Source organism: Syngnathus acus, chromosome 2 (genome assembly GCF_901709675.1).
Source record: "Syngnathus acus chromosome 2, fSynAcu1.2, whole genome shotgun sequence".
In the NCBI taxonomy this organism is placed as follows: domain Eukaryota; kingdom Metazoa; phylum Chordata; class Actinopteri; order Syngnathiformes; family Syngnathidae; genus Syngnathus; species Syngnathus acus.
In genome coordinates, this window is record NC_051088.1 from 15,815,488 (window position 1) to 15,841,087 (window position 25,600).

General features: G+C 41.5%; 4 protein-coding genes across 5 annotated transcripts; 2 read left to right on the forward strand and 2 right to left on the reverse strand.

Moving 5' to 3' along the window:
• The first annotated feature begins 565 nt into the window (after positions 1-565).
• amigo1 (adhesion molecule with Ig-like domain 1) lies at positions 566-6,247 on the forward strand. The gene is made up of 2 exons (XM_037270808.1): positions 566-759; positions 2,152-6,247. The coding sequence occupies exon 2, from the start codon at positions 2,256-2,258 to the stop codon at positions 3,744-3,746; it is 1,491 nt and encodes a 496-aa protein (XP_037126703.1). The 5' UTR covers positions 566-759; positions 2,152-2,255; the 3' UTR covers positions 3,747-6,247.
• Positions 6,248-6,465: 218 nt separating this feature from the next.
• Positions 6,466-10,413, reverse strand: sypl2b (synaptophysin-like 2b). The gene is made up of 6 exons (XM_037270962.1): positions 10,242-10,413; positions 10,082-10,159; positions 9,125-9,243; positions 8,667-8,871; positions 7,719-7,907; positions 6,466-7,618 (listed from the first exon to the last, which is right to left on the reverse strand). Exons 1-6 carry the CDS (start codon positions 10,257-10,259, stop codon positions 7,493-7,495), a joined length of 735 nt encoding a protein of 244 aa, XP_037126857.1. The 5' UTR covers positions 10,260-10,413; the 3' UTR covers positions 6,466-7,492.
• Positions 10,414-12,554: 2,141 nt separating this feature from the next.
• On the forward strand, positions 12,555-22,269 carry sort1b (sortilin 1b). 2 transcript variants are annotated; one of them, XM_037270683.1, is made up of 20 exons: positions 12,555-13,111; positions 15,232-15,291; positions 15,884-15,957; positions 16,036-16,138; positions 16,216-16,377; positions 16,663-16,739; positions 17,356-17,405; positions 17,516-17,643; positions 17,867-18,011; positions 18,084-18,239; positions 18,357-18,448; positions 18,861-18,963; positions 19,045-19,216; positions 19,288-19,478; positions 19,783-19,972; positions 20,132-20,251; positions 20,561-20,669; positions 21,057-21,169; positions 21,316-21,457; positions 21,621-22,269. In XM_037270683.1, exons 1-20 carry the CDS (start codon positions 12,872-12,874, stop codon positions 21,633-21,635), a joined length of 2,442 nt encoding a protein of 813 aa, XP_037126578.1. In that variant the 5' UTR covers positions 12,555-12,871; the 3' UTR covers positions 21,636-22,269. The 2 variants fall into 2 exon arrangements, with proteins under 2 accessions (XP_037126578.1, XP_037126570.1); XM_037270675.1 differs by having other exon boundaries at positions 18,357-18,447; positions 18,854-18,963.
• Positions 22,270-23,784: 1,515 nt separating this feature from the next.
• ngrn (neugrin, neurite outgrowth associated) lies at positions 23,785-25,564 on the reverse strand. The gene is made up of 4 exons (XM_037270934.1): positions 25,179-25,564; positions 24,862-24,972; positions 24,404-24,545; positions 23,785-24,279 (listed from the first exon to the last, which is right to left on the reverse strand). The coding sequence occupies exons 1-4, from the start codon at positions 25,418-25,420 to the stop codon at positions 23,860-23,862; spliced, it is 915 nt and encodes a 304-aa protein (XP_037126829.1). The 5' UTR covers positions 25,421-25,564; the 3' UTR covers positions 23,785-23,859.
• Positions 25,565-25,600: the final 36 nt, after the last annotated feature.

Here is a 25,600-nt window from a genome sequence, read left to right on the forward strand (position 1 = left end):
AATGAGCTGGCAACCCAATGACAAATAAACTCTGTGTGTGTGTGTGTGTGTGTGTGTGTGTGTGTGTGTGTGTGTGTGTGTGTGTGTGTGTGTGTGTGTGTGTGTGTGTGTGTGTGTGTGTGTGTGTGTGTGTCAAAGTCATAGTCTGCTTTATTGTCAATTTCTTCACATGTCAAGACATACAAAGAGATCGAAATTGCATTTCCTAGTATCCCACGGTGACAAGACTTATTACACATTCAAGTAAACAATACGAAAAGTAAAAATAAGAAGGCACATACAATGAATAAATAAGAGCAATGAAAAATTCCAAATGTTTCTGTTTTGAAATGTAGCTCTTGTCTTCACACACACGTCACACTTTAACAAATGTAAGATAATAAGAGCAACTTGGTGGAAATGGTGCAATTGTGCTTAACTTAAACTTACCTTAAACTTTTCTTTTCTTTTCTTTTCTTTTCTTTTCTTTTCTTTTCTTTTCTTTTCTTTTCTTTGTACTCTTACCACGGTGTGTGTGTTTGACCTCCGCTGCGCGTTTTGATTGAGACTCAAGGCTGGCCGGGAGGGCGATGGCGTGTGCGCATGCTCTGTGCATCTTCATCTTCCTCACCCTCAGTCTTGCGGTCGGACTTTCTTTTGGCGCAAACGCGTCACAAGCCACCACCGCAGCGGCACAATAACATTGGCGAGGTGATCTCGTGAGAGGTGGGGACGCCATCTGCATGTTACGACAGCAGGCGCCGGGCTTCAAAGATGAAGGTAAGCGTCTCCATCTTGCTTGTTTTCTTCCTCAACGGAAGCCCTCTCAAGGCTGCAGCACAAATTTAATTGGTGTATGATGAAGGTACAAGGCGTGGGGGTTTATTCGAAGCCTAAATCATGAACGGATAGATGTGCGAGATGATGCACGTGACCGTGATGTGCTGTCAATGGAAGGACAAGATGAATGAAGGACGCGTTTTTTTTGTCTCCCGAGGAGCATAGACAAGTGCAGTCAGGGTTCCTACATTTAAATTATGCTTGAAAACGTGCTGCTTTTTTCAAAATCAATGCAAAATCTGATATTTTTGCACGTTTTATTTTCCATTTTGCTTTTATTTAATCTGTTTTTTTCACCTTATTTTGGTGCTTTTGTTTTCCAGAATTGCAGGACAGTTTAGCCACGAACAATTCTGAAAACCAGAGCATTTGGGGGGTTAACTAATGTTAAAGAAAAAACAAGATTTATCCAGCTAAACCATCATTTTATTTGTATTATGCAAATTACAGTTACTGGGCTATGAATCATTGCTTACGTTAGTTTTTGCTGGTCAAGACTAACTTAACTCTGATTGTCATGTACAGTAACGTCTGTAAAGTACACCGCCCTCCTTAGTTATCGGAACTACTGCTACTTTAACTTCTAATATTTTTAAAATAATATTGGAACATTTTAAAAAAGGAGTTAAACCCAAACTTGAATATAAATGCATTTATTCAGTGGGAAAAAAATCCCACTTAAAGAAATTTTACATCATATGTCAAAGTGTGCTACAATTATTAGCACCCTTGACTTTGTATACAACCCCCTTTTGCCAGCAAAACAACACCTATTCATCTCCTATGTTTTACAAAACTGGAGACAACAGAAAGAGGGCTCTTCAAACTTTCCTTTGCACAACCTCTCTAAATCACCCAGCAACCTGGTTCCTCTCTTCACTCACCTCTTTAGCTCACTCCAGCGATTGTCAATGCGGTTGGTGAGGTCTGGGCACTGAGATGGCCGTGGGAGGAGCTTGACTCTGTCTGGTGATCTATTTCTAAAATTAGCAGTATGAGAGTATGCTTCCGCAAGAAAAATGGAATTCATTTTAAGGCATCGGGGGTGCCAATAATTATGGAGGGCACTGTGTTTATACAGAGCTACGTGCAGTCGGGTAGTTAATAGTGGTGTTTTGTTTATGTTTTTACTATTTTTGTGAGGGGGGGTTTCTCCCCCCTCTGTTGATATACAACAGAGCAGCTCGTTGCATTTAGAAATGGGATTTGTAATGTACAAATTGAAAACCTATTCAAAAGAAAATGTAGAAGTGAATAGAAATTGTCCTCCAATTCACTGAACTTGATCAGAGGGAATACTGAAAGTTTTCTGTTTGCTTCCGCCCTTTTCAGCCCCACTAAGCAATGTCCCAGGCTTCTTCAGCGACTGTTTTCTGGAACTGAAATCACAGCCCACCTCTTCGGTGTAGAAATCAATCTGCAGCCAGTCAGCCAGCATGTCGCAGCCGCCCAGCAGAAAACGGCAGCTCAGGAACAACTGCTTGGACTGGGCCCTGTCCTTGGTCGTGTGCATGGGCCTGCTATGGCCTCCAGGGGGGGCATCGGTGGCACCCTGCATCTGCGCCTCCAACATCCTAAGCTGCTCCAAGATGAACCTGAGCAGCGTACCGATGAGCCTGCCGCTTTACACGGCCGTCCTGGATCTCAGCTATAATGACATTGTGAGGCTGAAGTCGGAGTGGACCACGGTGAAGCTCCCGAAACTCCGCAACCTGCTATTGAGCCACAACGGTATGCTCTTCCTGTCTTCGGAAGCCTTTGTGAACGTGAAGCATCTGCGCTATCTGGACCTGTCCTCCAACAGCCTGCAGCATATGGACGAGTTTTTGTTTGAGCCGCTGGTCAACCTGGAGGTTCTCCTGTTGTACAACAACAAAATCACCCAGATTGAGCACTCAGCCTTCATCACCACACTCAACCTCCAGAAGCTCTACCTAAGCCACAACCAAATCTCCAGATTCCCCGTGGAGCTCATCAGGGAGAAGTCCCGTCTGGAGAAGCTCGACCTGCTGGACGTGTCGTCCAACAAGATTAAAAAGCTTCCTCTGGATGAGATGGGGGCGCTGCCCGCCTGGTTAAAAAATGGCCTCTATTTCCACAACAACCCGCTGCCGTGCCACTGTGACCTCTACACGTTGGTCGCCCACTGGGACCTCCGCAAGCTCAACTCCGTGGTGGACTTCAGAGATGACTTCACTTGCATCCTGCCGGGCTCGCAGAAGAAGCAAGTGGATGTGTTTAGCTTGAGTGGCGACAGCATGAACTGCAGTACCTTCAAGGAGGCAGAAGAGGAAGCCTTTCTGGAGCAGACGCTGATCCTGGGCTGCGACACCAAGCGTAGGAACATGCTCAAGACCTGGATGCTTCCCGGTCCCTCTGCGCTGATTCCCGACGGAAACCAGACGGCCAAAGTCTTGTCGGACGGCAGCCTGCGAGTCAGTCCAATCCGGTTAGAAGACTCTGGAACCTACACCTGCTTGGCTACCAGCGAGGCCTTCAACGAGACCATCTATGTGGTCCTGAAGGTGCACAACTTCACCATGCACGGCAGTGGCGATACCCTCAACACGGCGTACACTACCTTGGTGGGCTGCCTGGCCAGCGTGGTCCTGATTCTGGTTTACCTCTACCTGACGCCGTGCCGCTGCTTCTGCTGCCCCGGCAAGGGCAAAGGCCGGGGTGACGACAGCATCCGCTCATCCGTGCTGAGCGTGACGCCCACCCACGGAGGCGACCCCTCAACGCTCAACAGGCATGTGGTCTTCACAGACGCCAAGGAGGCGCGGGGCCAGAACGGAAAGCTGAACCCCAACGAGGACCAGGATGACGAAGAGGCGGAAGCTCGCACGCTGATGAAAGGAACCAGGAAGAAGTCCGTCGCGGAGTCCATCAGCTCCGTTTTCTCAGACACGCCCATGATGGTCTGAGGGGGGGGCAAAGATGAGGAGGAGGAGGAACAACACGCAGGATTGTTTTTTTCCAGCATTCTAATGTGTAGCACTTATTGAATGACATACTGTGAAGGAACAAGGAGTGGACGTCTCAGGATGTTTTCCAGGTAACTGGACTCTTCAGTAGTTTAAACAACAACCCAAAGGTGAATGGAGGCAACTGCTCTCTTCTGAGTTATTGACCTTGAAGAGTCCAGTTGCCCTCCTTTTACTCATGCGGATGACCATGATGCTGAGGACCTACACTGAGACATAGGTCAGGGTGTCATGGATGATATCAGGCCAATATTTGCAATTGCTTCTCGCCTAGAACATATAGTAGCATAGATACAGTGTTCCCCTGAGTTCTACTGCAAATAGCTAAAATATTTAAAAAATCCAAGTAATTCAAGAATTTTTTTGTTAGACAAATTACACACTTCACATAGTCTGGTACTTGAGTCAAGTGGAAAAAAGGAAAGCGACAGTAGCAGATGCACTTTTAGTCATTTATTGAATATTACAAAAAGTCAAACATGCAAAACACTCATAAGACACATGAAGTTGACACTCACACAAAACATTAATTGGCCAAGCGGAGCTCTTTTAAGGCACAGTACAATGCTATGAATTCTACCGTGTGTATGACTTCACAATTATTTTCTGCACCAAGTTGCCACGAGATGCTCTTTAACTTACTTCACCATACTTCAATAGCACCAAGATGTCACGAGATAGCACCGAACAATACACTCACCGGACAGATTTGGCCTGAGCACAAAAAAGCAAACAATAGAGGATTGCCCTGAAAAATCCACAAATAGATATAGATATGAGTGAGGAGAGAATATGTAGGGGAACACTATGTTTTAATCCAGTACGGGGGGGACGGACTGGCTGTCACCGACCTTGAGTCATCCAGAGAGGCACTCGGTAATAAAGGCTGGATTTGCATTGCACCCATTCTCATGTCTTGCTCTCAAGTGACCATTAGAGTGTGCCATGGCAGCCTTGAGAAAAAAGAAAATGAAATTGGATAGCCTCAGACGGGGAATTTGATACATGTGGGACATCTGCCAATGTACCACGTCAATGCCAGCTTGACGTCCAATCAAATACGCAACATCGCTGACATAGGTATGTCTGCATGCCTACGTCTGCACAAAAACCTTGAAAAACAGCCACTGTAAAACATGACAAATTACGTTAATACATTACGTTAGAGGTGTACAGTATAGCAGTGCTTCTCAACCAGTTAGTGTTCCATGGTTAAGGTGTGCCGTGAGAAACTATCAGAGTTCATTCAATTTTATAACCAATTAGTATGTATCTTTGTTCGTCTATCTATAACTGACTTATACTGACAAACAGAGCGAATACATGATCTTCTATTTGACTGTAGGAAGTATATTATTGATATACGTGGGCCTATCCACTTTAAGTAACTTTTTTGTTTGGTGCGGTGTCGTGAGATTTCTTTTATTAACTTAAAATATGTGCCTTGGCTCAATAAAGGTTGGGAATCACTGCAGGATTAGATATGATGTAAATATGCTACATTAAAGATGTACAGAACGTTCAATGTGGTCTCAATAGCCACATTAGCGCTTTGTAGAATATCAAATATGATGCAAATACAGTGGTGCCTTGAGATACGAGTGACCCGACTGGAATTTTGCAAGATCCGAGCCATCATTTGAAGCCTTCGTACTTGCTACAATCACACAATGATGCCTTCCGCTAGCACCGGATGTAAACATGATAGACGAGCTAACGAATTAGTCATGATGTTAATCCTGTCAGCAGAGGATATTGGAACAAAACCGGTGTCTCAACACATATTGACAAACAAAAGAACACCCCGTGGGCTTGTTTTCATTAGCCTCTGCGAAAAACGACAAACATAGCTGTAGAGTCACGTCGAGTAGTTGTGAAAGTCTTCTTTGTCTTTTCATGACTGGATTCTCCTGGAATGAATTTGACTTAAGGCACCACTGTATGCTATATTAGAGATGTCATAAGCATTAAATAAGAAAAATAAAGTGTAGCCATGTGGAAGTTCTCCTAATTCAAATCAGTGAAGAAGAAAAGTCAGCCCAGGACAACTAAATACTGTTTCATGTTTAGATTTATGTATTATTTACTTCCATGTTGTCACTGCCTGGTGTTGACGCTTGTGTTATTAAGTGCAATTTGCATGTTGTTTCATGTGGATATAAACACAGTCATGCATCATCACATAGAATACATATGGAATATGGACAGTGGGCGGGAATTGGACCTGCAATGTAAATCCAGCCTACATGGATCCATCAGATAGTTGACAGAGACAAGTGTAGCATCAATATAAGGTCATGTATAGCCATAACATAGCGGACCTATCCTTTTGTAGTCAGGTATAGAGTCATTGTTCACACATTCTACTCTGTATAACTACGCTGTGTAAGCCTTATGTGACATAACCTCCAGCAAATAAATACAGTATTGAATGCAGGGAAGCGCTTTGTCCGACTTGTGGTATGAACATATTTTACATGAAAGGAAATCATCCTTCATGATTTTGAAAAAGCAGTGAATCAGGAAGTGTGCATCAAGTCTACATCCTGTAATCAACACTATTGCAATGGTAGTAAGTTCTTGGCAATGTTAGGTTTTTTTTCTCAACTTGACACTGTGTTGCATGGTGTAGTTAAAGGGACAATAAGGCTACTTACACTTTACAGTCAACACTTGGGTTTATTAATAAAACAACAACTATGGACACCATAGGCTTTATTGAATGTGCAGATATTTACAATGATTTGTGCAGAATGTAACCAGTACAAAGCCAGATGACAATATGTACTGCACTGTCCATTTTGTAACGAAGTAGAAGTTATGAGTGAAAACACTTCCTGTTATTCACTGAAATACTACTGGACCTTTATGATGAGTCTTCTTTTCACACCAACAATAATTCAAGACAAAGCGATGAGGGGAAAAAACATCTGCAACAGTTTGCGTAAACATTAATAAAAAAAATGAGAATAGCAAAATGATGCCATGTAGGGTGACAGAGGGGAAAATGCAATTAAACACACAAACAAAAAAACATGCCCACTTTTGAACTCCTTCTCTCAAGCATTTAAGCAGGAAACACAATTCTTAAAGAATCATTTTTGGCAATTTGACAGAGCAATCCAAGTGCAGCACTAATAGTATTATTCTTTAGAATTATTATTACTATAAGAGTCCACACAAACTTAAGCATACAAAATAAGGGTCCGGGTTATTCTACCTATTGACTTTTAAATGTTCTATTTTAAATATACAGACTAGTCCTCTTACAGGGGAGTAAAACCATTTCAAAGGTTTGCATGAATCTTGACAATTGTGCAGTTTAAAAGGCTGCAAATGTACTCAAGAGCACCCCTTGCAAAAAAAAAAAAAAACATCTCCTGGCATCAGTTCTACAAAACAAATTGGCTCCTGCAGGAAATAGGTAGCCAGGAAAGATGGACAAATTCAAACCTTTTTTTTTTCTCTACACCATGTAATTCAGAAGAGCATGGCGTCAACATTTGTTATTATGATTAGTCCAAAAACACTGGCTATATATAGGCACTAAACAAACAAGGGAACTTAAACTTGCAGTGTAAATGTTAGACCTAACAACTGCATATCTTCTAACCTGCAGCTGTCATTCACCACCTTGTCACTTCATGACAAGCAGACATGCCACTCAACAATTACAGGATGAGGAGTTACATCGGTGGGGCAGTGCCCTCAGCATCTGCAGCGGGCGGTACGTTTGACTTATGGAAAGGAGTTTCCTTATAAATGAACCAGCAGTTGCCACCCCACAAGATGAAGTTAAGGAAACCAAAAATCTGCACACACACAAAAAGAGGAGCGGAGGTTAATATGGGTGGACATCATGTTTTGCTTTTTATATTTGACTTTTGTGACGCTTCACGGATGTGCACTTACCACCGAGGCGTTGAGTCGGCCCATGTGAGGCGTGGCGCCAGCCGTGCACTTGTTAGCATCCTTGCACACTGTGAGAAGCGTCAGAATGGTGGAAGGACTGGTGGACCACTTGACGTCAGACAAGCCTTTGGCCCAAGCGGAGGAGGAAGCCAGCCACATGAATGCAAAGGCCGTAGTCAGCAGCAGGTCCTTTTACAAGCAAAAGAGTCATTCAATCATTTTTGGTGGTGATTTCAATTGCCACACATTTGGATAATTTAAAGTGTTGATAACGGCGGGTGCTCTTTGACAATATCATGTTGATGACTAAACAAATATGTGGGCTTTCTCCTGACAAAATTAAGATTTTGGAAGTACAAGAAGAAGTCCACCCGACACCAGTGCTAAACAGTTCTGGCAGATTTCCTCACACAAGTCAGAAAAACGAATCATTTCTGATCAGTCTAAAATTTTAATCATAAATGTACTGTACACAGGCACAGTCACATGCTTTCAGTGTGAAACAGAATTTAAAAGCAGCCTGGTGCCGTCAGCTGCCGTGACAGCCAACATTTCATTTACGCTGATCTGTGAAGCCTTTTTCACACTGGCCATCTAAAGCTAACTTTTTCCTGGCTTGCTTTCCTGTGTGTATAAGATGTATAAGAGTTTATTTCTTATACATGTGCAAAAACCTTAAAAACATGCCATTACTGTTCTGTGTAAAATTAATAGGGAGAAAAATATTTAATCTATTCTGGAATAAAGTAGGAGCATAACAAAGAAAAAGTGACAAACTGTGAAAACTAAAGACTGACTTGATTGTTTAATTTCATAATTGATGGGTCACGTTCACAGATGTGCCTTTCAAATTGTAAATGTATATAATTTGCACAATATGACTCCTTGAAAGAGTTGGTGGAAAACGTTTATCGTGAGCGTGTGAAATGCAAACCCTTACAAACGTACCACAATTGGGCCACGACTAGATCCTCTGTACAGATGCTGGAAGCCTAAATAGAAGATGAGGGAGGCGGTGCTGTACAAAAACGCCAACACTCCGATAGAAACGTAAAATTGTGCCGAAGATGCGTAATCTCCAGTCAGGTAGCGCACCACAGGCTTGGTTTGATTTGCAACACAGGTGGGAACATCATAAGGATGTTCCATCAACCTGCGTAAAGACAGGAAAGAAATAAGGGCGAGAATGCAAAAGCACACATTTTCTATTAAGAAAATATATAAATACTCATTACTAAACAAAAATGTCACAAATATGACAACCAAAATGTTCTTGCAATATGTCCTGTGTGTCCCTACTTTTCTAAGCATATTTCTATTACTTTGGTGGAATAAGAATTAAGCAGATTAATTCACCCTTTACTCGAGAAACCCGAATGAACGATGGCATGATTGGCCGTGCTCACCTAAACGGGTAGTTGAAATTTGCATGTATTTCTTGAATCTGGCTGCCAAGGCACTGGACGTTGACGCTGGTCGTGCCGCTGTAGCCTCCAGTTGTGGCAAAGGCAAATATTGCAAACACCTGCAATCACAATCACACACAGACACACACAGTTGTTAATAGACAGGAAATCCATACATGCCCCAAATTACTTATTTTTATTTTTAACCTTGCGAGACACTATACACATGCCTCAAGGTCACTTGACAATTTCCTAAAAATGCAGCAGACCCTATTATAAAAATATAATAGTTGTGGCACTTTTTATTCAATAATAATCGTGCAATCGCCAGTTTTTTTTTCATACTTGATTTTTGGTAACATCAAACTTGTATTCAGCCAATAGAATGGGGGCAGAAACCCTTAAAACTCACTATCCCCAAGCATCCTTCTTGCTTAGTCAAACAATAACTAGTGAACTACTGTTGCAAAGGATCTTGACTTTCATAATGGACGCATGCAGTGCATCTGAAGACGTTGAAACACTCTATTCGCGGATTTTCGCCAGTCACGGGCCAGCCCGGTTCCTTTCCCCGCGAATAAAGGGGGTTCTCTAACCTCAAAAAAAGTTTAAATACAGGAATTTCCTTTATGAAAGAAATGCATGGGTAGACTGCTAGGCGGAATTTATGCAACGCTGAATTAACAGCGATATCTAACTATTGGGAATAGTTTAGTATGCTAGCAGACATTAAACCAGCTAATTAGCGCGCGGCATCACGGAAGTGGACAAGATGTAAACGTACGTCATTCCACTTTGCTGATGTTTTTAATGCTTTTAGCTCATGTAATGGCTTCAAAGTCATTTTGCAGTCACAAGATCAGCGAAAAAATCTGTTTGCAAGCTGATTTTGTCGCGAGCGAGAAAGAAGGAATCACGAGCGATTCATTTAGGCATATGGCGACAACTAAAACTTACCCATTCGAGCAATCGGATAAACGCCAGAGGCTCTTTGAGGGGACCCAAGTCGAGAGAAAATGTCGAAGACAACACTTTCTAAGAGATCATCGAGAAAGAGCAGAAGTTACTTGAAGGCGTATTTGTTGGACTTATAGTGCTGTGTGGTAATTATTGTTACCTGGGCAACAGATTCCATCGTTTCCCCACAGGAAATTGTCGTGAATTCTGAGCGCTAGTTTTTATTCTCCTCCTGTGAGCTTGTCAAAACTTTCTCTTCAACTTCAGCTAGAGGAAGAGTGTCGAACACGTGACCAGTGACGTGCACCGAAATGTGTCAAGGCGTTGTGAATCCCACTGCAGTTCTAGGTAGGACACGCCCTACTGCATTCATTTAAGGCCAGGAAAGGCATTTTGCGACTTCAGAGTGACGAAGTGGCGGGGTTATAATGAATCACACTTACCGACTTGATTGTTTTAATTTTTACTAAGTTATCTCATATACCATAATGGTTTCATTGGGCGTATCCTGCCTGGATGCAACAGCCAATCACATTTTAGAAGGGCGTGTCTATGCCGAGAACGTCAGTGGGATTTATTATAACGCGTCAGGACGCGATCGTCATACTTATGATGTCGACATCGACACCATATTAGATGTGGCAAAGTCAAGCAGTTTTTACCCCATTCAAGCAAAATTGTGTTCACTTAAACCTGGAGGCTACTTATCTGTACACGAGATTGAGATACCTTTGAATTTGCTTGTGAAATTTCAGGGAAGGAGCAAGTAGAGCACAAAAATGAAAGAGGAAAGAGCAGAAAAAAAGCAAATCCCAGAAATGCAAAAGAAAAAAGTTCAAAACTTGTTTTGAATGTCACCGTCAGTTTCTTTTTCTATAAGGGAAGTGGAACAAATGATTGAATGAATTTGTCCTCAAAATTTCAAAATGTGCTCTATCGGTGTGAAATGTTCGCCTTGCATGATTGACAATAGGCGGATACACGAGTTTATTATAACTTATTCCATCTAATGCAAGAGCATTTAATTAACCACCCTGTCACTTAACGTCAATGACGTAGATGAACAAGGATATTTTGTCCAGTACAGTGATTAATATCTATCAAGCATATTTTGCACTGAACTCTCGTAGAACATGTTATTTGATATTTGAAGCCAAGCTATTAGCCAGAGGCAAACTCACACAGAAAATTCTGGTTTAAAAGTGACTCCACTGGGATTCATACTGTGTTCAACAAATGATCACCATTAAATATAAACATGTCTGCATTAAGACAAGAAATGTATACCAGTATATCGAGATGCAAGGCATGCAAAGCATGAAGTTTGTGAAAGCCTTAAAATTCAGCAAACTTGTTCTGCCACTTTTTAATTTAGGCAGGTTTTTTTATTTTATTTTCGCTGCTGTGCATGATGACAACGTGTCAGACTGGTTTTGCTGCCCAGCGAGTCAACAAGAGCATAATCAAATAACTTGGAGAGAGAGAGAGAACATTATCTGCTCCTTCCTTCCTTGCCAAATCCTTGCATTTATCCTCTGAAGCACATTTGCGATGGGATTACATGGTAATATCAGACACTACAAGAGATTTATTACATTTACATGATCTATTTAGTTTATAACTTTCTTGCCATTTGAAACAGAGGATATGAAGAGTTTGTTGCCCTGTCACACACATGACTAGCAGTCATGGGTTTGTGCGAACTCTTTGCCCCATCGTCACATGCACACATTATTTAATCATGCACACTCACACACACAATCAGTGATACATACATTATCAAATATATATTTTTCACAAATCTGAATTTTAATCCAGGACTGGATTGGCAAGGCATGTTGTTCTCCCCCTGCCCCCCAAAAACATAATTGACCCGTTCTGTGACCTTGGAAATTCTGTAACTGTGCCATTGTTACCCTAACTATTTTTAGTTGTCCAAAGTGATTTATTAGAGCAATCCTTCTTAACTCTGGATAATTTAGTCTACGATCAACCTCATGCATGTTTTTTTTTTATGCGTGTGTGTGTGTGTGGGGGGGGGGGGGGGGAGTACAACAAAATCTGCAGAAAAATACCCAACTTGCATGGTCCACAAAAAAAGATAAGGCGGCACCCGGACGTCCCCCAAAAGAAAAATCAGGTGTGTGAAGCTGATGTGAAAACCTACTCATTTGCCAGTATTTAAAATTAAAATGGAAATGATAACCGGTCAGAACAGTTGACTAACATTAAAGAGTTGAGGTCGTGAGTTTAGGATGAAAGTATGAGCTTTGTTTTATTTTGCTTTATAAACACGACAGCTTTGCTCTCAACCGACCCTGGAAGTCTCTTGACAGCATTGTCTATTGTTACATCCTGATAAAGACACCGCCCCCAATCTAGAACCAACCAATCAAATAGAGAAAAGGGTGGAGCCACATGATATGCCAGCCAATTACGTCCTAGCTTCTAGGTGCGCGGAGGTACAGAGGCATCAGGCACTATATTGCCTACCCGCTTGGTGTCAAGTGGATCATCCACAGTCTTCGGAGTTGAGCTTCTTCCGTCAATTATTTTTTAAAATATATTGATTACATTATTTTGTTAATTTCTGGCCCCATCTGACTCCTTTCAAATCGTGAATTTACAACTGTCAAAGGCGTTTTTTGTTGTGGCTTTCATCCGCACCACCACAGCCTGTATCGACCTTCAATTTTATCAGCGAGGCTTGAATTTTACTTATTTATTATACACGGTTTTATTATCTTATTTTTTTCAATATATGATTGTTTAGCTACAGTGGCGACAAGAATGGGACTTTCGTTTCGCTGCTTCTTGCTGCTTTCCCTTTTAACTCTGTCAGCCTGTACGGATTTCCTCCTGGATATTAACAAAGCCTCCGGACGGACACTTTTACGGGATTCGAACCGAGCCAAGCAATCCGCGTTCGCCCGTTGGCGTCACGGTGTGAGGAAAAGGAGCGCCCCGGCGGACGCCTCTTGCGACGCTCTTCAAGGATATGAGGCCAAGTTGGGCAACAACACGCACCGTGTAAGTTACCAGCCGCGCTCCAGTTACACTGTGGACGGCCCAGGTAGGCAGGTAAACTAATTGGCCCTGTAACTGCGGCTGGATCGCAGGTGTCGAACGGAATGCGTGGGTAACGCAATATGGCAGTACAGCGAAATCCGTAAAATAGCTGCTCAGGTGCATGTACAATTGTACACCACTTAATTGTTGTCTGAAATGCAGGTGATGATCACAAGGGTTATCAAAAATATCTATATTGCAAACCATCATATTGTATTCATATCGCAAAATGTTTGCCATGGAAGCGAAGGTTCAGGAACATTAAATGGCGACATGATTGATTCAATAACAGAATGTCCATTTACACAATTGGCCCCTCAAATGGTGGCTGAAATAGAGGTGCCGAACACTGTTGGTTGGACTATATAGCTGTATCGCAATACTGATAAAGTTTGTCAAATAGCAGGAAGACCAATTGGTTTTAAAAAGGTGACTGGATTGCAGGTGTAAAACTGTATGGGTGAAATATATATATATATTTTGCACTGTATCAAATCAATTCACCAATGTCTAATTTAGCCTTCCTGGATCTCAGCTACTAATTGACCTTAAAATGGTGGCTGTATTGCAGATGGAATAAAATATAGCTATCGCTATTAAGAACCTTAACTATTTCTCGGGCTCGTTATAGCCTGACTAAATGAAGCTCCTCCCATCTTTTTGTACAAACTGTCAAAACCGTCCTCCTTATATCTGACCTATTTGTCTGTTGTTTGCAAAAATATGTCAGTTCTGGAAATGGTCCACCTTTTGTTGTGCCAAACCTTTTTGCTCAACATCACTACAACAATGATGTGATGATGTGATGCCATGGAATGGCTACAAAGCATTTGCTTGTCATTTAGCCTTCTGTTGTGTTGTGGGCCAAATGGCCCCATATGAACTCTCCTGTTTGTTCCTCTTGAACAGCAAAAAGGAAGAATTATTTATCTGAGGTGCATAATGTGTTCCTGTGTCGCATGTCTCAAATTATTTGTGCAAGATTTCATCTCAACAATTGTATCGTTGGTGTACAATGTTGGGAAAATGTAACCCGCTATACTCGCTGCACTGCTCTCAACCGGTTTTGCCTCTTTGGCGTTCTGTTGTTGGTTGTTCCAGTGATCTACGTTGCGTATTTTGCTCGAAACCTTTTTGAAGCTGAGAGCTACTTTTTGGGAAGGTTATCAAATAAACATTTTTGAAATAACACATTTGCTCAAATGATCTTGAATAATCTTCATAGTATATAATATTGTTAATAATTAATTGTTAATTTATTTAAAGTCACAGATCTTGTTCTTGGGGGATACATGGGGGCCATGTTAGTGAATCCTGCTCTAAACTATCTGCCTGACTGGAAAGGAGCACAAGGAAGTGAGTGGCCTTGTGACCGACTGTGTGCTAGTTATTAGTTAATTAGTTAATTTCCGGTTTGAAGACATTCAACAGTCGTGGTTCCTATTTAAACATTTCAAAAGCAGTCATTTATTTACGTTGGAAACATTTGATATTTAACATGTACATGAATTTATTAAAGGCGCACAAGAAAAAATAACAATTTAGCGAGCTAATATATTTGCACAAACGTGCACACTTTTTAAATTACAAATTACATTCGAACTCAGGTTAAATGGGGGTCAGCATGTAAAGTGCCTCTGATTAGCCCCAAATAATTTTCAGATGTTCTAGTCGGATTTTCCTTTCCTAACAATGACATTAGAAACCCCCCAAATATGAAACATTACTATGAACACCATCTATGACCACAAAGCGTGTATGTATGCGATGGTTTAAAAACTCTTGGAGATGATGAGGAACGAAGCAGTTGGTTGGGCCAGGAAACTGCGCAATTGTGCTAAAGCCCAGTCCGTCGCCACTTGCATCCCTTGCACCATCTCCTCAGGCAACCTTGAATATGTGCGTGCACAATAGTGTCTTGTGTGGAATATTTAAGTTAACCTGAATATTTACACCAGTTGGAACTTGTTATAGTGTCACTAACCTGGATAATTCAGAGGAAAAGTTCTAAAAAAGAGGCTTTGAGGCCCTGTTCCTGTTCATTTCTGTTTTGGTCTGAAAACATGTTTTTTGTTTTTTAGCATACTTTCAATGACCTGAGTGGATCAGTGTCACTGGCTTGGGTTGGAGATGGCACGGGGGTAAGTCTCACATCTCAAATTATTATTTTTGTACTGTGTGTAGCTTGTATATTATTATATTATTTGCCCGACGATCCAGTGCTACCTTGAGAGTCCACGTTCAAAGCAAAATTTCCTCCAAAGAGTCAGTCATAAAATCCATGCAATGTTTTAAGGAACTTTTGAACATTATTAACTGTCATACGTATAACTCTAACATTTATCAGATTTGTATAGATTAGTTCGCGTAGATTTTAATTTAATCTATTTTTTGGTGGTTTACATACAGTGGTTAAAAGAATGGCCTTCTGCCGTGCATTGCTAGCATGAACAACATGGCTACGAACATAGCAAAGTTAGTTTACAAAAGACTCAGTCAATGTTGATAGCTTAATGACTTGTCTGTTTCTTCGTGGGAATAAGTCGCTCGTCTTTTCTTTTGAAAAATGGTCACTAGAGGGATCAGAAAAGTTGCTCAGCAAATTTGTTCAATCGCCATCAAAGCATTAATCAACGTCAAGAAATAAGCTACCTAACAACTGAACTCAAATTAATGGATAAAATAAATTAATCACACAGCTTTAATCCATTCTATGTCTCCTTCTTGTGACAGGTCATCCTAGCTTTGACTACATTTCATGTTCCCTTCTTTATGATCAACCTAGGACAATCTAAACTCTATCGAAGGTATTTGTGGCGCTGTCCCTTCTAATGTCAGACATGGCGAGTTGCTCTCTGATTTGACACTGATGTCATTTCTTCCAGCGAGGACTACGGTAAATCCTTCGAGGATGTCACCGACCTCATTAACAACACCTTCATTCGATCAGAGTTTGGCATTGCTACTGGCCCTGAGAATTCTGGAAAAGTGAGTCAAGTGCACTTGTAGCCCGTGTTAAACCTTTTTGGATTCACCAATCTGGATTCTGTCCCGCACTGCGGCAGGTTATCTTGACTGGCGAGGTGTCCGGTTTTCACCGCTCTCGGGTCTTTGTCTCAAGCGACTTTGGAAAGCGTTTCACCCACCAGGAGCTGCCCTTCAACCAACACTCGGTCCTCTCGTACAATCCTGAGAATTCCAACGTGCTGCTGGGCCTCAGCGACAAAGTAAGCAAACAATAGTCACCTGGTTTAAAGAAGACATTGACGCCTGAGAACGTTTTGTAACTGTGAAAAAATCCAAAATATATCGTTCAACATGTATGGATTAAAACTTGACCTAATTAATTTGGGATCTCTGACCTACCTTCTTTTTTTATTGCGGCGCCAGCAATAACTTCTGCTTGTCAATAATCAGTCAAGTGTTGACACAGAGTACATTTATTAACACAGTCCAAGTTTGTTAAGGTTCATCGCTCTTCAACTTGCTGTTGTTTTTTTTTTGGTCCTCAGAAAGAGCTGTGGCTGACTGAAGATTTTGGCCGCAATTGGAAAAAGATCTACAACAACTCTGTGTGCTTGGTGAAATGGTGAGAGACTTGCATTTTGTCAATAAGCCAACTCACTTTACTCACAAATAGTCCAAAAATTTTCCAGATCATTTTTGAAAATAGGCCGCTAACAAAACATTGCCTTGGTTGTTTAATTTCACATTTGATGGTTGGAAAGTTACTCAAACAATTGGGACACAGCACATTCCAAAGTCCAGCATAATATGTTAACTTTCATTTTCTGTTCATTTGGATGTGGCAGAAGTAAACATGTTCAAAAGTGCTGTTCTATTCACTTTCTTGTACACAGAACTGTTGATATATAAGATGTAGTTCATGCCCTAGTTAATCCAACTTGATGACTCTCATTACTAATGTGAGACAAACAAGTTCACGTCAATTCTCCTGGGGGGTTTTCCTTGCCGCTCCAGCGGCTCCACCTCTGCAGTAAAAGTCACCTGGCAAGCAAACTTGACTTGTTTTTTAGAGGCACTTCCTTGTACACACAGCAACAGTCAAAAACAAATATTTAGGAAGGGCCCGTCTCGAGCCATGCCGTGTTCTATTTGTCTAAATAAACTCACAACCATTTCTTCCTTGCTGCAGCACACTTTTATCATGCTTAATTAAAAGCCTGTTTCTCCTTTAATTCCAGGGGGACAGAAAATACCATCTTTTTTTCTGCCATTCGCAATGGATCCTGTAGTAAGTGTTCCAAACCGTCAATGATTAAACACTTCATTAATGCCTCACTGCTACCAGTTGTTGCTAGTGTACAGTTTTCATGACTAAATTGCCCCTTTTGTGTTATTCAGATGATCACGGAGCACTGGAACTCATGAGGACGACTAATTTCGGGAAAACAATCAAGGCCGTCGCTACTAAGATCTACTCTTTCGGCCTCGGCGGTCGCTTCCTGTTTGCTTCTGTGATGACAGGCAAGGTTGGTATGCGGCTAATAATAATAATAATTATTATTATAAAATGAAAATGATTGCACATAAATGTTAAATAAAAAGATGGAAGTGTGTGTGTGATGTCATGGTCAAACGGGACCTTTTCACTAAGATTCACTTCTTGCCTTTTGGGACCTAATAGATGTTGGACCATCCTTGCTGGTCTGTGTATTGTTCTCAACTCATGTCAGCTCTGGTGTTACTTTGCAGGCCACTGAGAGGATGCTCCACGTGTCGGTGGACCAAGGCGACACTTGGAACATGGCCCAATTGCCTGCCATCGGTCTCGAGCAGTTCTATTCCATCTTGGGAGCGAGCGATGATATGGTTTTCATGCACGTGGATGAGCCGGAAGGTCGGTCCAGTAACCTGGCACTTTTATCTTAACAACAGGTGATGGTTACATTACCTGTATATGTTTCTTCAGATGATGGCCTCGGCACCATTTACGTCTCAGATGACCGGGGCACCGTCTTCTCCAAGTCACTGGAGAACCACCTTTACACCACCACAGGGGGCGACACTGACTTCACCAACATCACCTCTCTGCGAGGAGTTTTTACCACCAGCGTCCTGGATAAAGGTAGCTCTCATCACGTGTCTCAAACAAGGGTCCCTGAGCCGTAGCTTAATGGGGTCTGCAAAACAATGACCAAATGACATCATATTTCAAAATGTGCATACATGCATGTTGTTTCAGACAAGACTGTGAGGTCTGTCGTGACCCGTGACATGGGAGGGGAGTGGACTTACTTGCATAAGCCTGCCAACAGCAAGTGTGACTCACGAAAGGTAAGCCTTTTTATGGTGAGGGGAATAAAGGTTTTTCATTTCCAAAAGTTATTTTCAATAAAAAGGAGATTATACCCCCATTGAAAAACCTTTCAAAATGTTAACAGAACGGGGGCGCTGAGCTCTGGCTTGAGCTCAATACCTGTTGAGTTATTATAATGCACAAACTTTTTTCATTCTTGACATTTTTGTTGAGGCAGTAGAAAGGATTATTAGCATTTCCAGTTAAGATCAAATCTTTTTTTGAGCTAATAGTTTGTGTTCTACAGAAAAACTGGCCAATTTGGCGAGTTTGCCAATATCGCTGACTCTTGACTGTATTTACATATGTTTGATTTAATTTCAGCAGTCACAGTGGATTTTGGAGGTCCTCTTCCCGTGTATTAATGCTACTTTGTCTCTGTTGGAACAGTGCCATCTCCACATCCATGCGTCATACAGTACCGCATTGAAGCTCAATGTCCCTATGCTGCCCCTGAGCGAACCAAATGCTGTGGGCTTAATATTAGCTCATGGTAATTACACTTTCAAAATTTGATTGATCACATATTTGATTTTTGATGCTCGAATGGACATTTATGCGCTCATCTTCGCAGGGAGTGTCGGCGATTCCGTCTCTGCGATGACCCCCGACGTGTTCGTGTCTGATGACGGAGGCTATACATGGATGAAGGCACTGGACGGCCCGCATCATTATGCCATTCTGGACTCGGGTGGGCTGCTCGTAGCTGTGGAGCACAGCCCAGATGAACCGGTGGACAAGATCAAGTAAGTGTTGCTGTCACATGCTGTAGCAAAAATGTTGTTTATGTTTTCTGAGTTTGTCCACTCTTGAACAGATTCTCTACGGATGAAGGACAGTGCTGGCACACGTACACATTCACTGAGGAGCCTATCATCTTCACCGGCCTGGCGTCGGAACCAGGCGCCCGCTCCATGAACGTCAGCATCTGGGGCTACAAAAGCGGCATCCTCAGCCAGCATTGGATCTCCATTACTATCGACTTTCGGGATCTCCTCACTAGAGACTGTGAGTGGCGGGCTCCATTCTTGATTGTGGCTATCCCAGCATCTACAATGTAAACAAATATTACAGAGGGAAGGGCACGTGAATCTCTGAAACCTGTGTCTCTCAAAATTAAATGTGCATGCTCGCTGATCTACAGATGTGACCTAGTGATAAATGCCCACACAAAATGAAAAAAATTCACACATCTGTTTTTGAATCTGAAAAGAATGTGGAAATCACGGATATACAACTGGAATATTGACCATGAAAAAGGGAATTTGGGGGCCACGATGTAACTTTTTGTGTTTGTTGACTTTCTCTGTAGGTGCGGATGCCGATTACGTGCAGTGGTTGGCCCACTCGGATAACATCAGCGACCCCAACAACGGCTGCATCCTGGGCTACAAGGAAACATTCCTGCGTCTCCGTAAGGATTCTGTTTGCTGGAACGGACGAGATTATTTGGTCAGCACGCAGCCGACGCCTTGCCCATGCACTTTGGACGACTTCCTTTGGTAAGACGGAAGACGCATTGATGAGTTACATTAGGAGCATTTAGTGCCTAAATTTAAATTTGATAATGGAACATTTATGAATGTATGAATTCATTGAGGTACTGTGGCATTTGTTGGCTTCAAGGCCTCTTTTGTGATGTCCTTTCCTTGTTGATACAGCGACTTTGGATTTTACCGCAAAGAGAAGAATAGCTCCGAGTGTGTGGAGGAGCCAGACATGAAAGGCAAAGTGCTGGAGTTCTGTCTGCACGGTCGAGAGGAACAACTGCGGACTAAAGGGTAAAAAAACCTTGTTTGACCTCAATTCAGACAGCACCGAAAAAAATTTTCTTTGTCTAGAGTCGGGAGCCGAGTGTTCAATCTATTTGATTCATACATTGGAATTTACATTGCTCGCAAAAAAATTAGGGATATTGGGCTTTCGGATGAAATTTCAGGATTAAACTAAAATGTTGTTTGTCTAATAATTAGATATATCAAAATTATGTTTTTTTGTTTTTTTTTTAGTTTTCCTTACATAATATATGTAGCCTTATTTAATCTCGCACGTGTCATATATGCTAAAACTAGTCAACTTTCTCTCCACAGCTACAGGAAAATCCCCGGTGATAAATGTGAGAGAGGTACGATTCCTGAGCGCAATGAGATTGACCTGAGTATGCATTGTGTGAGTGATCTGCTCAACTCGGAGATCCAGGTCAGTACAGGTTCTAGCTTCCTTTCTTTTGGTTTTTCATTTTTTGATTTTTCAAGTGTCCTTCATTTGTTTTTCTTTCCTCTTCTTTTTTGTCTTTTCTGTTGTCTTTTTGCTCCATTTTTTAAAAGGGGAAGTCAACCCCCAAATTTTCTTTGTGCAGCGAAATTCACCCGTTTCACACAATCTCAGGGGCGGCCATTTTTCAACATACTGTCAACTAAAACTATGATGTCATTTTAAGTGGCCACGCTCTAAGCTGTATAAAAGTGTGTGAATTTTGCTGCTTAACTCATACTCTACAAACGCAATTTTAATCAGAATGTGATGTTTATTCTCATGTTAGTCTAAAAAACCTCTCCTTTTGTTATTATTATTATTTTGTTACAGAAACAAGGCCACCACTCCTCTACATCTGTCGTCGTTGTGATAACGATAATAATCATGCTACTGAGCATCGCCGCCGGAGTCGTCTTCATCAAGAAATACGTCTGTGGTGGCAGGTTGGCATGAAATTAACTCTCTTCTTGTGTACCAAATGTGTCTTATGCATGTTAAATTTACTGCTAGTGGGAATGAGTGTATATTTTTATTGAGAGAATTTGCATAAGTGTTATAATAATAATGAATAAGCTTGTGTTCTGTGCAGGTTCTTGGTCCACAGATACTCAGTGCTGCAGCAACACGCCAACGAAAACACAGCAGAGAGCGTGGATGACAGGTTGGACGACCAACTGGAGAGCAACCACCGCGTCAACGGAAAGATCGACTTTCACGACGACTCTGATGAGGTAGGCTGACGTGGGTGCGGCCCGGCCAGCAACTAGTAATTGCTTTGTGTTGATCAACATATCTCTGATTTTGTTTTAGTAACATGATCACTTTGGTGATAATAGTCTTGATAATTTTTTCCTAATGTTTCATCTCAAATTCTTTTCCCATTTTATATTTCAGGACTTGTTGCAGTAGCAGCTAAAATCAGTCAAATCATCTATTCTGGAGGAGTTTCCGGCTTCGCACTTTAGCGAACAGACACTCCTACCATCGCACTACTTCTTCCTTTGGCTTGAACTTTGCTCTGGTGTCACTCGGCTATCTTCTTCCTAACGCTAATGAATGTACATGCTCAGAAGTGAGGAGAAATTGATCTGGAAGGAAATGCATAAGATTTTCTACCTTTCAAGCAAGAAGCACAACTCCAAGCTTCCATTTGATAGCAATAAGATGTACGTACTTATTTCCATGCATGTCAGTAGCGTCCATGATGTAAATATAGCTCCAGATGCTATGCTTGATAAATGAAAGATGAAAAAATATTCAAGGCAAAATTTCTATCCAAGTTGGACCACAAGCCTCAAAGTTTCTCATAATGATCAGTTATCCAAGAGTATATTAAATAGAGCTCATCCTCAATAAGGTCACGTTAGGGTGAGTCTGTTTTTGCTGATTGTGTGAGAGGCGGATTACAACTTGGACTGGCCGCCGTTCAATCAGAGGGCACATGGAGACAATCAATGGACTGTTTAGAATGTCCTGGAGCTTTTTGAGCCTTACCTTTTGATGTAAAAAAAAAAAAAAAAGAATATTGGGTTCTTGAACCTTAGATGTCCAGAAACCTTTGTGGTCCAGGAACCTTGGAAGGGAATTGCAATGCTTTTACGTAATATTTGAACATGATGAATTTAGTTAACAGGTCTAAGGTCGGCACATTTAACAAAATATGTGTGACTCTGAATAGGACTTTCTTTTTCAAACGTAAACTGGTTTTATTCAAATGGACTGCTAATGTAAAGCTGGACTATGAAACACTCGGAAATGACAAATAATTTGGCGGCTAACCAGTTGTCGGCTAGCGCAGAGAGCTAACGCAGCAGTCTACATCTCATGTCGGACGTGACAAACAAACCAGGCAGACAGACAGACAGACAGACCATCTTTTAGCATGGCACAACTTGAAGGCAGTACTGTGTTTGCAGTTTTAATAGCACAAATCAAAGTGGAGTTATAATCACAAGCTTGTTTGTCATGTTTTCAACAGTTTTGTACTCAAAAACAAATCGCTATGCAGCTCATTGGTGGCTACAACATGAGTTGGGATCTCATCCATGGATTTTGTGTAGGTAATTAGTCATGACGGACAACATGAGCAATTTAATGTTGGAAATGTTGTAAAACAAGACAGGCTTACAGATAAGGATGTGTAAATAAGTTTGTTTTCCTTTTACCTTTAATGTCAGTTTATACTGTAAATTCATATGTTGGTACTATTGATACAGTTGGCTAGAATATGAAGTCTTGAAGGTTGCTCATTTCTTTTCGCAAGGTTAAAGTGAGTGTCCGGGTGTCTTGGTAGCAACTCTCCACTATTCTAAGAATAATCAATGAGAGCAGAACTATCTAAATTAGTTACACTGTGACATCACAATCAAACTATTTTTTTGAAGGGCTCAGTTGCAAACACATTTGGAAATAATCAGCTAACAAAAGATCAACTTTAATTTGACAGTTGGCAAGTACTCCAGACACTATTTGTATACATAATGTTTAAATAGTCAATGTATGTAATGTCCCATTGAAATGTTTTTTTTGTTCCTTCTCCTTGAGGCATTTGCACTTCTCTCATACCTTTTTTTCTATTTATTTGTGCTTTGCATGTTCAGAGTGCAGTTAATGTGGTGGTGTGGATCTTATTTGAATTTATTTTTGCCTATTGGCTGGTCATTTTTTAACATTCAGGCTTTTTTTGGATTACCATGATTTGGATGACTCCAAATCTACACAAACGTAAACATTTTTTAGCGAAGGAATTATTTCTAATTTTGACAGTGAGTTACAAATGACTGAGGTGATGCGATTAGGCCAAAATGATGTGCGATGCAATTGCATTCTTCTCGTGATCTATAAATGAGGTATGATTTTTTTAAGGGTCAATTGTAAATATGCAATCTTTGTATCTGCTGTTTGTATCATTTTATCTTTGGGTTTGCCAATAAATTTCTGTTGTTCCTCTACTTGTGATGTGATATGTAAAGCAACCTATTACTTTCACATTCAATGAATGTGGTATGAATGGTAAAATGAAATATATTAGTTTTGGAAATAATTTGCCCAACACTGCTTATTATTCACAAAGCAATCTTGTAATGTATTTTACTTGTCTTTTATTAGATGGACTACATTCAAATCTTTTGCATCAGTAGATTCTGTACAAAAAATGGCCGTTGCAATCAAAGAAGTCATTCCCAACCTGCAGCACAGGTTCAGCTTTAGTACCCTGAAACTTCTCGAGCTCTTCCTCAGATAACACTTGTCCATCCCAAGTCTCGTCTTCCGCCTCTGCCAGATTGGCGTTGGCTGAGTCGTCCTGTGCCGGCCATGTTGTTGTCGCTGCGGCATCTTTGTGGCATTTTGGCGGCATCACCGGAACGGTAACGAGAGCGGAAGCTTTGATAGAGGGTTTATCTGTGCTTCCAGTCACAGGAACCAAAGCAGCTTCTGGATTTCTGGTAGGCAAGAACTGGCGTGGCGAGCGGCCTGCGTGCAGAGCTGATTGACTTTGCTCTGTCCTGATCTCACCCAAAGGCAACGCTGAACGCTGAAGCCTGGACATCACCTTAATAAAAAAAAATAGTTTCTGCACATATTTTAAGTTCCCTTGTCCCTCAGTTTGGTTATTCACTAATGAATTCCCATCAACCTTTCAAACTTTGAAAATTTACAAAATTTTGCAACCTTACCTTTGCATCCTGCTCTGCTTTCCTGTGAGGCGTCGGGTTGAACTTGGTGCGGAGCACCCTCTGGATCACTTCGGGACTGACTGAGAAGCCTTCAGATAGCTGTCCAATTGTCCACTCGTCCGGATGCTCTCGCTTTAGATACCTATCATTTGGGTACATGTATACTGAATTTCTTAATGTAAAATACCGTAATTTTCGGACTATAAGTCGCACCGGAGGAAAAGTCGTACCAGCCATAAAATGCCCAAAAAAGTGAAAAAAAACATATATGTATATAAGTCGCTCCTGAGTATAAGTCGCCCCCCCACCCAAACTATGAAAAAAACCGCGACTTATAGTCCGAAAATTACGGTAATGTCAAATATCCTGATGCGTATCGTCTTGAAGGCCCCCTTCACGATACATATTGTATCGTGTTATACATTGTATGGTGATGGCAATACCCAGCCCTGGCATACCTGATGGTCTCCATGGCCTCCCAAGACAAGGTCCTCTCTGGAGCACCTGATGGTGTCATCTTCCTGTGCAATTTGTTGTATTTGATCATCTTCTGCTTCCTCTTATTCTCTCTAGCAAAATACAAACAAAAGAACAATCGAATGAACAGAATTTCTACTGTCATATTTAACAATGTAACAAACTTTATACGTATTCCCGTGTGGGTGACTAGCCGAGTTATGCCTCAACTTTGACAATAGCATCATTAAAATTTAAGGCCATGATTCATATCTCATAATAACAAGTGGAAAATATGACATTTCAGAAGCAGCCTTACTCCAATAAAACGTTGAGTTTGTCCTCGACCTCCTTCATGATATCGTCTTCATCATCATCATCTTCATCTCTGCGGGATCCGTATTGCTCTCCGCGTGTCCTCCCCACACGCCTACTGCTGCTGGCATAACGACAAAACGCCGTGGGAGGACGAAGCGGCGCCACCACCTTGGGGATGCACGCTGATGGGGTCGCTACTGCCCCAACCCACCGGGAGAGCACATAGAAACGTCCGGCAGCCATGGGTCGCAAACGTGGGAGTCTTGTCGGTTGGAAGTTGGAAGAAGTTTCGCGTTATGTAGTTGATCAACAGATCGGGATGACAACAATATCCAATTTGATGATATTGCATCCGTGCCCTCTTCGCTATTCGAACCATTTCCTGGTTTTGTACGGCAAGAGTATTTGGACAAATTACATGTG